At 40.5% G+C, this 16,542-nt stretch overlaps 1 protein-coding gene across 7 annotated transcripts in view; it reads left to right on the top strand.

The window, feature by feature from the left end:
- Window positions 1–16,542, top strand: part of LOC309509814 (uncharacterized protein) — an 83,055-nt gene that overhangs the window by 60,764 nt on the left and 5,749 nt on the right. The window contains exons 3-6 of one of the 7 annotated variants that reach the window (XM_082184770.1): window positions 8,121–8,285; window positions 8,379–8,448; window positions 9,140–9,206; window positions 9,308–9,492. The exons of 1 other annotated variant lie outside the window; for it this stretch is intronic. In XM_082184770.1, coding sequence (XP_082040896.1) covers window positions 8,440–8,448; window positions 9,140–9,206; window positions 9,308–9,492 — 261 coding nt within the window. In that variant the 5' untranslated portion in view covers window positions 8,121–8,285; window positions 8,379–8,439. Of the gene's footprint in view, window positions 1–1,568; window positions 8,449–8,500; window positions 9,048–9,139; window positions 9,207–9,307; window positions 9,493–16,542 lie in introns of those variants that run through there. 5 more of the 7 variants (XM_082184767.1, XM_082184768.1, XM_082184769.1 and 2 more) reach the window with 5 other exon arrangements.

Genomic DNA, 16,542 nt, shown 5'->3' with positions numbered 1-16,542 from the left:
TACATAAACTAGGCTATTATCTGATATACTATAGGCTAATGTTAACTTCATAAATATGCGTCGGCCTTTATTTGAAGCATTATTTGGTTCTCAACATATAAAACCTTGGATTGCTTTACTTTTCTGCAAGAGTTCAGTAAATTGCTCACATAGATTCAGTTCAGTGAAGGTTTCGTCAGATGGGGTCAGATTCCTGAAATTCAGCCAAGATTTGGCGGATGGAGAGATTCAAGTAGTGGAAAAATGGCAGACAAGCTGGACAGTTCTCTGTTCTAGTAGTATCAGACATCTGCGAGATCAAGGGTGTATATAGCAGGATTTACTCTCATTTACAGTGTTGGTTATAAACTGGATTCCTTTCTATGAAGGTAAAAGAGTAGCAAAGCTCAACAGCATGTAGATGTGAATTTGAGAACTTGTACAATAAATATTTGTACTTGTAGGCTACGTGAACATTTACACTCACAGCTCCGATGGGAAAACCTGTAAAATAAAAATCTGAAGTTGAATCTTGAGATTTGCACTCGCAGACAATAGTCACAAACCTGTATTCTGAATTTGAAGCTGCAGACAAGTAGTCACAAATGTGTAAAATGCCATTCACAGAAATACAATGACTTGTAATATATATTTGCATTTATTCTCACATTCAAATTCGCAGTACAACCTCTATTAGACACTTGCAACTTCCCAAATCTGTCACTGCAATTTCAAATCTAGCGGCTTGACTTTTGCTACTCTTTTCGCGATATTTTAGGTGCAAAACTAACTTGCGCACTTGCAACTCAGTGGCGGCGAGAAAGAAAGGGGGCGCGAGCGGGGTGTTCCAAGGAGCCGTTCTATTGGTGGGCGCCTAGCCAATGAAATGGGACTTATATTGTGCGGTCCTCTGGGACGCTCTCTGAAACGCTACACGGCTTAATGCATTAGACTGATACTGAAATAAATAAATGATATTTTCAAACTCAGTAAAAACACCATACTAATAATGCATACTACAGAAAAGCAGATGAGCACAGAATATGAACGCAACGTGTTTAATTGTACGTTAAAGGAGAACTCCGGTCAATTTTAACATTGAGCTCATTTTTGTGTAAATTTGGAGTGCTGTCAATACAGATAACAACGACAAAAATCGGTGTTGCCTACACCGAGTTATTCTATTTTTAAAATTTGCACCCTGTTGACTTCAATGGGGCAAGTACTAAACCTGCTTTTAGCCTCTTAACATCCTTGATGTGTCATTACAAGTGCACAGAAAATGTGAGTGATTCCTTCTGAGTGATCACGGGTGAATCTGACTGCAGTAGATGTGAAAGAAATGTATAAAAATGATGTTATTTAAGCCAGCGCAAATACCTTTGTTTACATCCTGTTTTTCGGTTGAAGTCCAAAGTAGTCAATTGCCGAGTTCACGCGCGTGATCATAGGTATTAAACCTATGCATGTGAACTCTGCAATCGACTACTTTGGACTTCAACCGAAAAACAGGATGTAAACAAAGGTATTTGCGCTGGCTTAAATAACATCATTTTTATACATTTCTTTCACATCTACTGCAGTCAGATCCACTCGTGTTCACTCAGAAGGAATCACTCACATGACCTGTGCACTTGTAATGACACATCAAGGATGTTAAGAGGCTAAAAGCAGGTTTAGTACTTGCCCCATTGAAGTCAACAGGGTGCAAATTTTAAAAATAGAATAACTCGGTGTAGGCAACACCGATTTTTGTCGTTGTTCTCTGTATTGACAGCACTCCAAATTTACACAAAAATGAGCTCAATGTTAAAATTGACCGGAGTTCTCCTTTAAGCATTTTCCTCCTAAAGAAAACCTAGAAAAAGCTTAATGAGGCTTAAAGTGATTGTTCGGAGTAAAAACAACCTAGGGTTCTTTGCACCATGCATGACCTCGAGCCAAACATTGACTCAAAAGATCTTTCATGCTTGCCCTCCCGTGAAAGCTTCCTGGATCTCCTTTGTCCTGGTCAGTTGAAAATGTATAAATGCCTTTTATATTGCTATTGAACTGTCTTTGTATAGCTGAAATAAGACAGAAAAATACTTGTCTTTAGAAATTAAAAAAGGCTTCTGGTTTGGCTCGAGGTCATGGTGCAAAGGAGCCTAGGTTGATTTTACTCCGAACCATCCCTTTAATGGACCAACAGTTATAAAAAAAAGAAAAACACACACAATTCGTTATAATTAATAAAACACAGGCAGCAGGTTTATTTGAACTGAACACAAATTTGCTTTCTTTCATCATATTTTGTGCTCATCTGCTTTTCTGTAGCATGCATTATTAGTATGGTGTTTACTGAGTTTGATAATGTCATTTATTTCTTTTAATGATCAGTCTAATGCAAGGTACAATATGCAAGAATTTTACATTAAAATATCCCATAATCTCAAGGCCAGTGTTATATATTTTGTTAAGTTGATTACTTACAATATCCCAAATGTTTCCAACTCGTGAGAAAATTGCAATTTTAAGTCCCATGACATGAAATTTTCACTTTCTGAGGTAGGAACTTTTTAACATTAATACGAGTTCCCCTAGCCTGTATATGGTCCCCAAGTTTCTAGAAATTTCAATTGGTGTAAATCGAGCTTTTGCTATCTTTCTCTGCCTTTGAGAAAATGGAGGCTTAATCAGGCTGATCTTGAATCTCCTCCTTATGACGTTATAAGGAGGAAATGTTACCTCCCCTTTCTCTTCTTTGCCCGCCCAGAGAATATTTTCCACCCATGAGAAAATGCGCGCGCGCGATTTTAGTTTGTCCACGAGAGATATCATGGCTTTTGAGCGAGCGAAGCATAATAATTGCTCAATAGTTGGATGTACAAATGAACACTGAAGGGTTAATACAGAGCTGGGCTTGCTGAACGTCTGAAACTAAAGTCTGGATCACTCTCTTTGGCTCAGCTACACACCTCGAAGTAAGTCAACTAATGATATATAAGTGTGTTGCTTTACTGTTTATGGTTACCTGGATTGTTACACGTATAATGTGGCTGTAACATTAGCTATGCAGCTATGCAGTTTATGTGTGTGAATACACACACTGTAACGCGATTGTTGTACACTTTGTTATTTGGATAACCGTTTTCCTGTTGGTTATTTGGCACGCGCGATATCCACATTTCAAGATCGCAGAGCTTGATGTAATCGTAATAAGATAAATTACAGACGTTACAGATCTCTCATGAAAAGGCAACAGTAGGTTAGCGTTAGCTAACATAATAATAACTGTAAACCATCCGAATAAAGTGCCGTATCCAGACATAATATTTTAAACTAACCATTCGGAAACATCCTGCTGGAGCCGCTGAGTTGCAGCTTCTCCATCTGGATCAGATTCTGGGTCAATCTGGGTCGTAATGCTTGAACGACTGCGTGTCTTCGTGCCATTGCAATATATCCAATGTAAACATGCATGATACCGTTGTTGCGCAATATGGTCAAGGCCACACCCACCCTCCACCTTGCGCCGCCTTTCTCCTCCTCATTAACATTTAAGGCTACAGACACCGAAACGGCCCGTCTGAAGGAAGCTCATTCTGGGACTGGCTATAATTCTGCACAGAGGCTGAATTTTTGAAAAAAGATTTCAGATATAGTACTAGGGACCACTAAGGCCTATATTAAAGCCTACAAAAAGTAGCATGTCATGGGACCTTTAACCAAGGAAACGGGGCGTTAGAGCAGGAGAGATGGGAGTCGCCGGTCAATTGCGTCATATCCGCGTTACCCTCGGTTTCTGCTCGTACTGCGTGGAGTCCAGGACAAATGCGGAAGTTGTAGTTGTAGCGTCTATCAAGCAACAAACGTTAGCTTGTTTCTTGCAGTCGTTATTGAACACAATTATTCTATACCGATTGCAGCTGGTTCTGTCGACAAAGCAGTTCACGAGTTCAAACTTACATATAATTTGAAGGGGTAAAGTTTGACGCATATTTGGCGTGCTGTCCAGAGGGAGGGCTCCGAGCTCGGAGTTCGGCCCGAACCCAGAGTACTCCCCCAGTATGTAAGTGTTTAGGACTAGAAGCGTGGAGAAGGGGTGGTGGAGGGATGCTGCAAAACTGTCAATGGAATGAGGTGAGACTGCTGAGTATATATACACCTCTCACCACTGATTGCTGAGTGCTCTCCACTTGTGTTAATTATCTGAACGTGCTCCTCCCGAACCTTGTTAATAAAACATAATTTCATGAGTTCACACTTACATATAATTTGAAGGGGTAAAGTTTAATGCATATTTGGCGTGCTGTCCAGAGGGAGGGCTCCGAGCTCGGAGTTCGGCCCGAACCCAGAGTACTCCCCCCAAAGGCTAAAGAGCATAGGACAGCCGCCGGACTAAAGACCCCCCAATGAGTGCCGAGTTTGGCTGGCTGGCATCTCAAGAAGGGGCCTGGATGCTTGACCGGGGAGGCCCGTAATGGTGGCTCACTGCCTGGACTGACGGCCCCTGTTGGTCTGCGAACAAGGAGCGGTTGTAGTTTACAGTGACCGATCGGGAGGATTTGTGCTTTTCCGCTAAGCCCAAATGCTCGCGGGAAAGTTCTCACTCCGTCCACTGTGAGACCAATGCTCCCTGGACGGAAAGAGGAAGCGGAAAAAATGAGCGCTTGCCCGGGAGATTTTCTCACACTGCATCGCTGGATGAGAGAGAAAACGTAAGTGCTCTACCGGGAAAGTTCTCACTCCGTCCGCTGTGAGACCAATGCTCACTGGACAGAAAGAGGAGACAGGAAAGATGAGATTAGAGAAGTACTTCAGAAGAGACATCACTGCTGCGGCAGTATAAAAATTAGCCAGAGTAAAAGAGCTCCAGTGGGAGCATAGGAGACATCACTGCTGCGGCAGTGGAGAAGATTAGACAGAGTAAAAGAGCTCCTGTTGGAGTATAGGAGACATCACTGCTGCGGCAGTGGAGAAGATTAGACAGAGTAAAAGAGCTCCTGCTGGAGTATAGGAGACATCACTGCTGTGACAGTGGAGAAGATTAGCCAGAGTAAAAGAGCTCCTGCTGGAGTATAGGAGACATCACTGCTGCGGCAGTGGAGAAGATTAGACAGAGTAAAAGAGCTCCTGCTGGAGTATAGGAGACATCACTGCTGTGACAGTGGAGAAGATTAGCCAGAGTAAAAGAGCTCCTGCTGGAGTATAGGAGACATCACTGCTGTGACAGTGGAGAAGATTAGACAGAGTAAAAGAGCTCCTGCTGGAGTATAGGAGACATCACTGCTGTGACAGTGGAGAAGATTAGCCAGAGTAAAAGAGCTCCTGCTGGAGTATAGGAGACATCACTGCTGTGACAGTGGAGAAGATTAGACAGAGTAAAAGAGCTCCTGCTGGAGTATAGGAGACATCACTGCTGTGACAGTGGAGAAGATTAGCCAGAGTAAAAGAGCTCCTGCTGGAGTATAGGAGACATCACTGCTGCGACAGTGGAGAAGATTAGACAGAGTAAAAGAGCTCCTGCTGGAGTATAGGAGACATCACTGCTGCGGCAGTGGAGAAGATTAGCCAGAGTAAAAGAGCTCCTGCTGGAGTATAGGAGACATCACTGCTGTGACAGTGGAGAAGATTAGCCAGAGTAAAAGAGCTCCTGCTGGAGTATAGGAGACATCACTGCTGCAGCAGTGGAGAAGATTAGACAGAGTAAAAGAGCTCCTGCTGGAGTATAGGAGACATCACTGCTGCGGCAGTGGAGAAGATTAGCCAGAGTAAAAGAGCTCCTGCTGGAGTATAGGAGACATCACTGCTGCAGCAGTGGAGAAGATTAGACAGAGTAAAAGAGCTCCTGCTGGAGTATAGGAGACATCACTGCTGTGACAGTGGAGAAGATTAGCCAGAGTAAAAGAGCTCCTGCTGGAGTATAGGAGACATCACTAGTGGGAGCGGAGGAGACATCACTGCTGCGGCAGTGGAGACATCAGCCAGAGAAACAGCTCTAGTGGGAGCGGAGGAGACATCACTTTTGCAATATTAGAGAAAACTTAGCCGGAGAAATTGAGCTCCTCCAGGACCAGAGAAGACATCACTGCTGCAGCAGTGGATAAACTTACCTGGAGAAACTGAGCTCCTGCAGTGTGTGCTGCAAAACTGTCAATGGAATGAGGTGAGACTGCTGAGTATATATACACCTCTTACCACTGATTGCTGAGTGCTCTCCACTTGTGTTAATTATCTGAACGTGCTCCTCCCGAACCTTGTTAATAAAACATCATTTAATGTTATATTTTCCAAATGTAGCATTCGGTAATAGTTATGTTTATGTAAGGGAAGTATTATTGCTTTAGATTTGTGTTTAGTTTATTGACATTGTTTATCACGTCTGGTGTTTATGGCCATGTAAATAAATATAGCATGTGTTATACATAAAGATTAATCAGTATTTTGGCAAATGATGTGGGTATGTTCGAATGTACTTTTACAACAATTGTTTAGAACACGTAAAACTGCGCGGCGTTATCACAACAATGAATTCGACATACAGTAACATCTATGATAACCAATGTAGTATTAAACCTTACTTTTCTTGCGGTTAATTTATTTTAATGAAATAAAAGTGTGATGAGGTTCAAGAGTCAGGAAGGAAGAAGACAGGGGTCGCGTGACTGGGACTCGTACTTTATTAAAATAAAGCAAAACAAACCAAAGTCGTGCACAACGCGCATTCACCGTGGCAACCGCGACGATATAAAACAGTTAAAAAATGCGAGCTTGGATCCACCGGTTTTCTTTCTCTGCGTCCAATTTTCTCTTCAGTCTCTCTCTCGTTCCAGCGCGGCTTATAAGCGTCTCTCCACGCTGATCACTGCAATAAGACACAGGTGTTCGTCATTTGCACTTGACCTACTTGTGTCCCGCTCGTCTCTTCTCTCTCCCATTACAGACCGCGCTGAACCACGCCCCCCTCGCCACAAAAAGCATGTCATTATAAAAACAGAACTTAGCCTCATCCATTAACATGATTTTTCGATTCCCGTCTGACTGATTTACATTCACGGTGGAGTTTAAAACGACATCATTCCATGGGCTACGCCGTTGTTGTTGTTTGGATGCAGCGCCCTCTAGCGGCAAAAAAAACTTGCATATTGTAGCTTTAAGCCACGTTAGCCTGCCAGAGGAATGCACATGATATCAAGAATAGAAGAAGAATAGAATAGAATGAGCCCTCATGAAAGTACGTATCTATAGCTGCACAAATTATATTTCTCATATCATTTATACGCCAATTTATTGCGTTCAAATGATATGCACTGTAAACCCCTTGGGTAGGATTAGGGGTGAGGAGGGTGTGCATATTACACGCGAAAACTGCGTATCATATGTATGCAAAAACTCATTTTGGCGTATAAATGATACGAGAAATATCTTTAATATAGCGCTTTCATATGTACTACTGTACACCCAAAGCGCTTTATAATCATATCAGGGGTCTCTCCTTCACACCACCAGTGTGAGCATTCACTGGATGATGCGACGGCAGCCACAGGACAGCGGCGCCAGTGTGCTCACCACACAGCAGCTATAGGTGGACAGAGGAGAGAGAGTGATAGAGCCAATTCAATGTAAGGGGATAATTAGGAGGCCATGATTGGTAAGGGCCAGTGGCTGGAATGTGGCCAGGACACCGGGGTTACACGCCATGGGATTTTTAATGACCACAGAGAGTCAGGACCTCGCTTTTACGTCTCACCTGAAGGACGGTGACAGTATAGTGTCCCCTTGGGGCGTTAGGACCATAGATATCATATAAAGGCTAGATGTCTCGTGCGCGCTGCTGGCCAATGGAGGTCGACGTCCGCACATGGCGGCCATCTTACCACAGGCAGCTCGCTCACTCGTAACATGGTGCATGCACTTTTAAATAACCATAACTTGCTCAATTTTCGACCGATTTTCAAACGGTTTGGTTTGTTCTAAACGTCAGAGATGTAGCTATTACACTGCATACATATGAATAATTATGTTCAAAATGTTTAAGCATTCAGAATTATAGCCACGTTAATAACGTTTGTAAGAAACCAAACCGTTTGTAAATCCGTCAAGATTTCAGCGAGATAAGAGGATTTGTGTGCGTGCTGATCACTCACCTTAATTCACAGAGCCCTGTGGTAAGATGGCCACCGGTGATGCCGGAAGTGACTCCGCCTTAAGACATCTAGCCTTTAATATCTATGGTTAGGACCCACACAGACCACAGGGTGAGCGCCCCCTGCTGGCCTCACTAACACCTCTTCCAGCAGCAACCTGAGGAGTCTCCCATCCAGGTACTAACCAGGATCAACCCTGCTTAGCTTCAGTGGGCAACAAGTCTTGGGCTACAGGGTGATATGGGTGCTAAACAGCTGTGCTCTCCACAGTAAGACTGTTCCAGAAGTCGCGGTGCAGTGGTTGTGTTGAAAATCAACTGTGTACGTCCTTATGAGAAAAGTGAGTTTCATTTTACGCAATACTTGTTTAAGATCGATATATATATATATATATATATATATATATATGTGTTGCGCTTGTATTATTCAAACAGATATATCATTATCTGTACAGATTACGTTAAGGAATGGTGACTCACAAGTTATTAGTCACCTGGTTACGCTGGTGTATTGTGTTAGATATAATGTTAAGCTGATAGACTTCATCAATAATGCTGCTTTATACAGTATATGTAACATTTATTACTGTTTTGTTTATTTGCAGCGACACAAATACATTCAAATACATAATGTAAACCAACCATTTCCATCAATATAAGCTAAGAGGCAACTACTATATTCAAATCTGCCCTGTAATGTGAAAGTAGAAGAAAGTTCAGTAAAGTGTTCGGACTGATTCCTGCCTCCTGTCCTGCGTTCTCCAGGGCGAGAACTAGGCCTATAGTTTCCTAAGCACCTGTGGTCCTTTCTCTTAAATAAAGACATAAGTTAAATTTCAGTTTCTTTGGAAGTCCTTCTCTGAGAGGGTGGAGGCAGGATGGTCATAGCTTTAGTATAAAAGAACCAGATACATTGTCCATATCACTTACTAAAACAAAGGTAAGTCAGTTTCATGTAACATTTGTATAATAATTGTCAGATATCCTTCCAGTTACATATTGTATTTTCTGAGACATCTGTTCTGCTTTCAGTACATTGTAGGAGAAAATCATTGCACACATTTTTGTGTAAACCTACTAAGGATGGCTGATAGCAAAAGCAAGTATTATCTTATTTCATCAAACCGATTTGAATACAATACCAGCCATCAATGTGATCTTTTCAGTCTTTAAAAATATACAATGTGTTTTTTTCACCAGTGGCTGTGTCCCCATTGAGCCCGGCGTTTGTACAAGATCTTCTCCCTGTTGCCCAAAAGACAGCGCTTCTCTACCATCTCTCTTACCTGTGCCTGGGCAAGTTTACCGGCCTGGAGAAAAACATCAGGAGTCGCGCTGTGGAAACCCAGCTTCTGTTCGGCTCTTCTGATAAAGCCATGTTGAAAGTACAGTTTCAGATTTCTCTTGATTTCATTATCTTGTCTCCTAGAAAGAAAAAAGGTGAAAGTGTATCAACTCACCAAACATGAAGGGTCTGTAGTAAGTAGCATGTCATATAGTCCGTCTTTTAGCTAGAGATTAATCTGAGCTAAACTGCTATGAGAGTCTCTCCCTGGTGTCATAATATCATAATGTGAGCCATGAAAAATCTAAGGTAAAATCTCTTTTATAACCTAAGAGTTTGTACTCATAATCTTGGTTGGATATGCTTCTTATACATTTTAAATGCAATTCTTACATTTTTAAAACTGTTAAAGGGATAGTTCACCCAAAATGAAAATTCTATCATTGTTTACTCACCCTCAAGTTGTTCCAAACCTGTATGAGTTTCTTTGTTCTGCTGAACACAAAGGAAGATATTTGGAAGAATGTTTGTAACCAAACAGATCTCGGTCCCCATTGACTACCACCATAGTATATTTTTTTCCTACTATGGAAGTCAATGGGGATCGAGATCTGTTGATTACAAACATTCTTCCAAATATCTTCCTTTGTGTTCAGCAGAACAAAGAAACTCATACAGGTTTGGAACAACTTGAGGGTGAGTAAACAATGATAGAATTTTCATTTTTGGGTGAACTATCCCTTTAACCTAAATTATAATAACAACGGTTAATGCAGCAGCATTATGAACCCAGCAAACATTGGTCCGACGGCAACGTCGTGTCCCTGGCCAAAAATAGTCGCGGTAGGACGGCATTAATCGGTAAAAATATGTAACACAGAACATTTCCTAAAAATACATTCAGATTCATTTGTACATGTCTACTGTTCTCTGGGGTTGCATGTATAATTGTTATTTTGACTTTTAGCTACCCAGCAAACATTTGGACGTTTAATGACCGTTGAAAAGACGTCCGTCCGAGACGTCCCGTCATGGTTGAAAAATAGTTCCAAAATGAAAATTGAACCGACGTGTTTGACGTCGTCTGGCCGTGAATTCCACGTCTTTTCTGGCCGTGAATTCCACGTCTTTTCTGCGCGTCCCTGGACGTCTAAATGGGTTTATTTTTTTTTGTTCTTCTGGATGTTTATAAGATAGGCCTATATATATATAATCCTGCATATAAAATAATCACACCCATATTGTGTAACATCGTAAAAAGGCAATCATTTAGGCTATTTTTACACATCTGAACTTGACAAAGGGTTTTAAAAAGGTCCAAAATCGGTCCGGTCAGACCTGGACGTCTATAAAACCGTTTAATCACGTGTACATCAACACATTATTTCTGGACAAAAGCAAAAAATAGTGCTATAATTTAGCACAACATTTTATTGTGAAAATTACATTTGAAATGTCTTCCAGTTGTTAAACAGCTACTATTCAAAAAATATAATAGAAATAGTACAATGTGGTAAATTCTGTGGTAATGGCATTTTACAGTTTCACATTAAGGTTAAGCAGACATTAATCAAACCAGAATATAGCAAAAGTACAGAAACAGTCAACGCATTCTATTTTTAGAGTCTTTCTATAATATGCCATCATTGATGAATAGAAGTCAGAGCTGTGGCAGTACTAAGTTTCAGTTACTTACAGTCTTGCATTACTGTTAAACAGCCATAAATAAAAGTTTTTAGAGTCTATGAAGTTTGTTTATGGCTTTATGGTTTTTGTTTTGTTTATGGCTCATTTTTTAAATCCACCACCCTCAGCTGTTCCTGGAGCGTTCTTCAGGTGTTCCTCCACTGCTGCAATAATGTCTGAATCTAGCATTTGGGCTCCACCTCATCACAGCATCTGAGGAAAGAGAATATGGTTTAAAAAAGAAAAAAGGAAAAAAGGCTAATTTCTAGGTAAATTACGTAGCCTACTTTTTTTTTTTTTTTTTTAATGTCGGAAAATAACCATGTTATTGTACTGAATAAACGGTCCGTGGAGCACAAACGAGTTGCGCAGTTTCGTTCCGCTTTCATTTTTATTTATTTTTTTACCATTCGCTGCTGGGCAATGTTGCGGTAGCGCGACCTATAACAAAATGTGGTCTCACCGGCAGAAAAAATTAGCCTGGTTCTACCAGACTCTCGTACATAAATGTAAAATTTAATAAAATTTGTACAGAGAGTCTGGCCCCTCTCCATTGACAAGCGTTAACTTCATTGAAGGCGGGTACTCTGTTGAAGCAGAGAATGTCTAATTTACATTTATAATACAAAATGTACTTACCCAACAGCAGATTTTTTGTAATTCGGCAACACATCAATGCACCCTCAAATCCTGCTCGCCTCGTGGTTGTAGAAAAACTGGAAAATGGCTACGTTATCGCTTTATCGCGAGATAATATATCATATCGTGGGATTTTGCAATATCGCGAGATTTGCTACAACATCCCGGTGGCACAGTTTTGACATGTAAAGCAGTGTACGTCTTTTCAGAACCTCTTAAAACTACTTGGGGCACTTAAATTCATTATTGCAGTATCAACCAAGGTGTATGTATAATACTTTTGCATATTTCATAAGGATTTCATAGAGGGTCATGATGGACTATAAATGCACGTGTAAAGGACGTCACCTACTGGACGTCCACTTAAAACGACTAAAATGCCGTGGCTTTGCAATCAATTAACCACACTGGGCACTTTGTGATTATAATTTATTTAAACAAGATAAAGTAAATATATTTACTTTGTATACAAATCGTGTATTTCATAAAGATAATTCCTTGTTTTTTTTTCTGTCTTGCTTGACAAGACGTGTAAAGGACGTCAGTGGACGTCACAACCTCTTAAAAACTACTTGGGCAATTAAATTAATTATTGCAGTATTAACCATGCAATGATTAAGCACAGCTTTTGCATATTTCACAAGGATTTCATAGAGGGTCATGAATGCACGTGTAAAAGACGTCGCCAGGTGACGTCCTTTCACCCGATACACTATATATTGAAGTACACTTAGCTAAAAGTCAAAATAACAATTATACATGCAACCCCAGAGAACTGTAGACATGTACAAATGTATCTGAATGCATTTTTAGGAAATGTTCTGTGCTACATATTTTTACCGATTTATGCCGTCCTACCGCGACTATTTTTGGCCAGGGACACGACGTTGCCGTCGGACCAATGTTTGCTGGGTAAGTGTACTTCAATACATAGTGTATCGGGTGAGAGGACGTCACCTGGCGACGTCTTTTACACGTGCATTCATGACCCTCTATGAAATCCTTGTGAAATATGCAAAAGCTGTGCTTAATCCTTGCATGGTTAATACTGCAATAATTAATTTAATTGCCCAAGTAGTTTTTAAGAGGTCTTTTACACGTCTAGTCAGGCTGTGAATAGACGTCCACTGACGTCCTTTACACGTCTTGTCAAGCAAGACAGAAAAAAAAAAAACAGGAATTATCTTTATGAAATACTCGATTTGTATACAAAGTAAATATATTTACTTTATCTTGTTTAAATAAACTATAATCACAAAGTGCCCAGTGTGGTTAATTGATTGCAAAGCCACGGCATTTTAGTCGTTTTAAGTGGACGTCCAGTAGGTGACGTCCTTTACACGTGCATTTATAGTCCATCATGACCCTCTATGAAATCCTTATGAAATATGCAAAAGTATTATACATACACCTTGGTTGATACTGCAATAATGAATTTAAGTGCCCCAAGTAGTTTTAAGAGGTTCTGAAAAGACGTACACTGCTTTACATGTCAAAACTGTGCCACCGGGATGTTGTAGCAAATCTCGCGATATTGCAAAATCCCACGATATGATATATTATCTCGCGATAAAGCGAAAACATAGCCATTTTCCAGTTTTTCTACAACCACGAGGCGAGCAGGATTTGAGGGTGCATTGATGTGTTGCCGAATTACTAAAATCTGCTGTTGGGTAAGTACATTTTGTATTATAAATGTAAATTAGACATTCTCTGCTTCAACAGAGTACCCGCCTTCAATGAAGTTAACGCTTGTCAATGGAGAGGGGCCAGACTCTCTGTACAAATTTAATTTAATTTAATTTTACATTTATGTACGAGAGTCTGGTAGAACCAGGCTAATTTTTTCTGCCGGTGAGACCACATTTTGTTATAGGTCGCGCTACCGCAACATTGCCCAGCAGCGAATGGTAAAAATAAAATAAAAAATGAAAGCGGAACGAAACTGCGCAACTCGTTTGTGCTCCACGGACCGTTTATTCAGTACAATAACATAGTTCATTTCCGACATAAAAAAAAAAAAAGTACGTCATTTACCTAGAAATTAGCCTTTTTTTTTCTTTTTCTTTTAAACCATATTCTCTTTCCTCAGATGCTGTGATGAGGTGGAGCCCAAATGCTAGATTCAGACATTATTGCAGCAGTGGAGGAACACCTGAAGAACGCTCCAGGAACAGCTGAGGGTGGTGGATTTAAAAAATGAGCCATAAACAAAACAAAAACCATAAAGCCATAAACAAACTTCATAGACTCTAAAAACTTTTATTTATGGCTGTTTAACAGTAATGCAAGACTGTAAGTAACTGAAACTTAGTACTGCCACAGCTCTGACTTCTATTCATCAATGATGGCATATTATAGAAAGACTCTAAAAATAGAATGTGTTGACTGTTTCTGTACTTTTGCTATATTCTGGTTTGATTAATGTCTGCTTAACCTTAATGTGAAACTGTTAGAGAAAATGCCATTACCACAGAATTTACCACATTGTACTATTTCTATTATCTTTTTTGAATAGTAGCTGTTTAACAACTGGAAGACATTTCAAATGTAATTTTCACAATAAAATGTTGTGCTAAATTATAGCATTTTTTTGCTTTTGTCCACAAATAATGTGTTGATGTACACGTGATTAAACGGTTTTATAGACGTCCAGGTCTGACCGGACCGATTTTGGACCTTTTTAGAACCTTTGTCAAGTTAAGATGTGTAAAAATAGCCTAAATGATTGCCTTTCACGATGTTACACAATATGGGTGTGATTATTTTATATGCAGGATTATATAACCTATAGGCCTATCTTATAAACATCCAGAAGAACTAAAAAATAAACCCATATAGACGTCCAGGGACGCGCAGAAAAGACGTGGAATTCACGGCCAGACGACGTCAAACACGTCGGTTCAACTTTCATTTTGGAACTATTTTTCAACCATGACGGGACGTCTCGGACGGACGTCTTTTCAACGGTCATTAAACGTCCAAATGTTTGCTGGGAACAGACAGATTTACAGGACAAATACAGGTGTCACAGTTGTGTTCTGATTAGTTTGGACTTATCTACCTGTCATCATGTCACGTGTCATTATTAGTTCATCTATCTCACCTATCCTTGTTAGTCTTGTCAGCTGTGTGTGTCTCGTGTCCCTGATCTGTTTCCCCAATGTATTTAAGCCCTGTGTTTTGCCTTGTTCATTGTCCGTTGTAAGATGTATTTAGAGTGTGTGTGTGTTCCTTTCTGCCTCTGTTAAGAATTGTATTATTGTAGTAAAACGTTTGAATTGGAGCTCTGTGCCTCTTTGCCTTCTTCTGCCTCCACCACACTCTGACAGAGCAACGGAGCGCCCAACATGGAGGATAGGGCAAGAATCATCCTCCTTGCTCAAGAGAGCCAAAATGTATTTTCTTTTGGAGGACTTTTTGTGTATTGCTGTCACCAGCACCCTCGAAGACCTGAGCCTGAGCACCTTATTCCGGATCGGGGTCACATTCAACCAGCACATCGACTAGGGGTGTGAACAGAGATCCACTGGTCTCACAATTCGATTACGATTATCATGTCATCAATTCAGTTCAATTCGATATCACAATGCATCGTGATGCACCGCATCCTCAATTTAAAATTTTACTTCAAAACAAAAGTGATGTGCGCGCGCATGTCTGTGCTCGCCTGTTCGGGAATTCGCAGTGACAGAAACAGTTTAAGTTTCAAGGGAGTAAAGCTTGTTTATGACAATAAAGATGCAATGTGTGATATTTCTGAGAACTATTGACAGATATGCAATATAAGATCCATAACTATGTTTTCAGTGGTGTATAAAGACCTTACTTAATGAACCATTATGTTTTTATTACCTTAGAATGAGTAATTTACATAACCGCGGGCACCCCTTCTATGAAGGTCGACATATCATGACGTCATGTTTGTACCGTAGCCGACAGCGAACAGACAGCGCTACAGAGCGCGTTTCATCACTAACTTGAATGAGAAGCAGCAGAAAAAGACGCAGCAGAATACTCAGGTTGCCCCTGACTCTGCAAACGTGGAGAAAAACATGCTGTCTGAATGAAGCCTCGGACATCGTAACATTAGCTATTTCCTCTTACCTAGCTGCTCTTAACCATAGCTCTTATCTTATACCAACTTGCATGGAAACAGGCTATGGTAAAGTCAGTGAATAAAAGACTAACACAATGATAAACAAGTAAAAATAACAATCGCAATAACGTAGTTTTACTGAATAATTAAGTAAATATAATTTAGTATAAAATATAATATAAAGAAACCTCATTGCTTGACTTGCTACTCTCTGCTGACTCAGACGACGACATCTTCCGATCCTACGTCGGCCACCGTAGCCTCTCATTCGAGTTTGCAATTTGAGGGATAGGCTGTGAGTGACAGACTGTTTGCAATCCGCAAACCTCACCACTAGATGCCGCTAAAAATTACACACTGCACCTTTAAGAAAAGGAAAATCTGTCAAATAAATTTTGTTTTAAAGAAATGTTCATTTAAAAGCAGCGCTCATTAATCAGTGTATTATGTTACCATTAAAGATGCACGCATCTACCGTTGCCGAATCCGATGTTGAAGGTGACGATCATCCATTTATTATCACGCGTAACAACACAGAATATTTGTAATTTGACCATCAGGTGCAGATACATAAATCAGAGAAAATTATTGGGGCGGGTGGATGATTTATTTTTGGCTGCGTATTCGGCGTTGGAGCTCATCCGCGCCTCTCTAGCAGCAGCCATTAAGCCGCCTTTCCACTGCAAACGACAAACGACAGCCGTCGGACCGGAAGTCATTCATTTC

The sequence above is a fragment of the Leuciscus leuciscus genome (assembly GCF_965113295.1).
Source record: "Leuciscus leuciscus genome assembly, chromosome: 11".
NCBI classification, from domain to species: domain Eukaryota; kingdom Metazoa; phylum Chordata; class Actinopteri; order Cypriniformes; family Leuciscidae; genus Leuciscus; species Leuciscus leuciscus.
The sequence above is the reverse complement of the archived record's forward strand: the minus strand, read 5'-3'. Positions and strand labels throughout refer to the sequence as shown.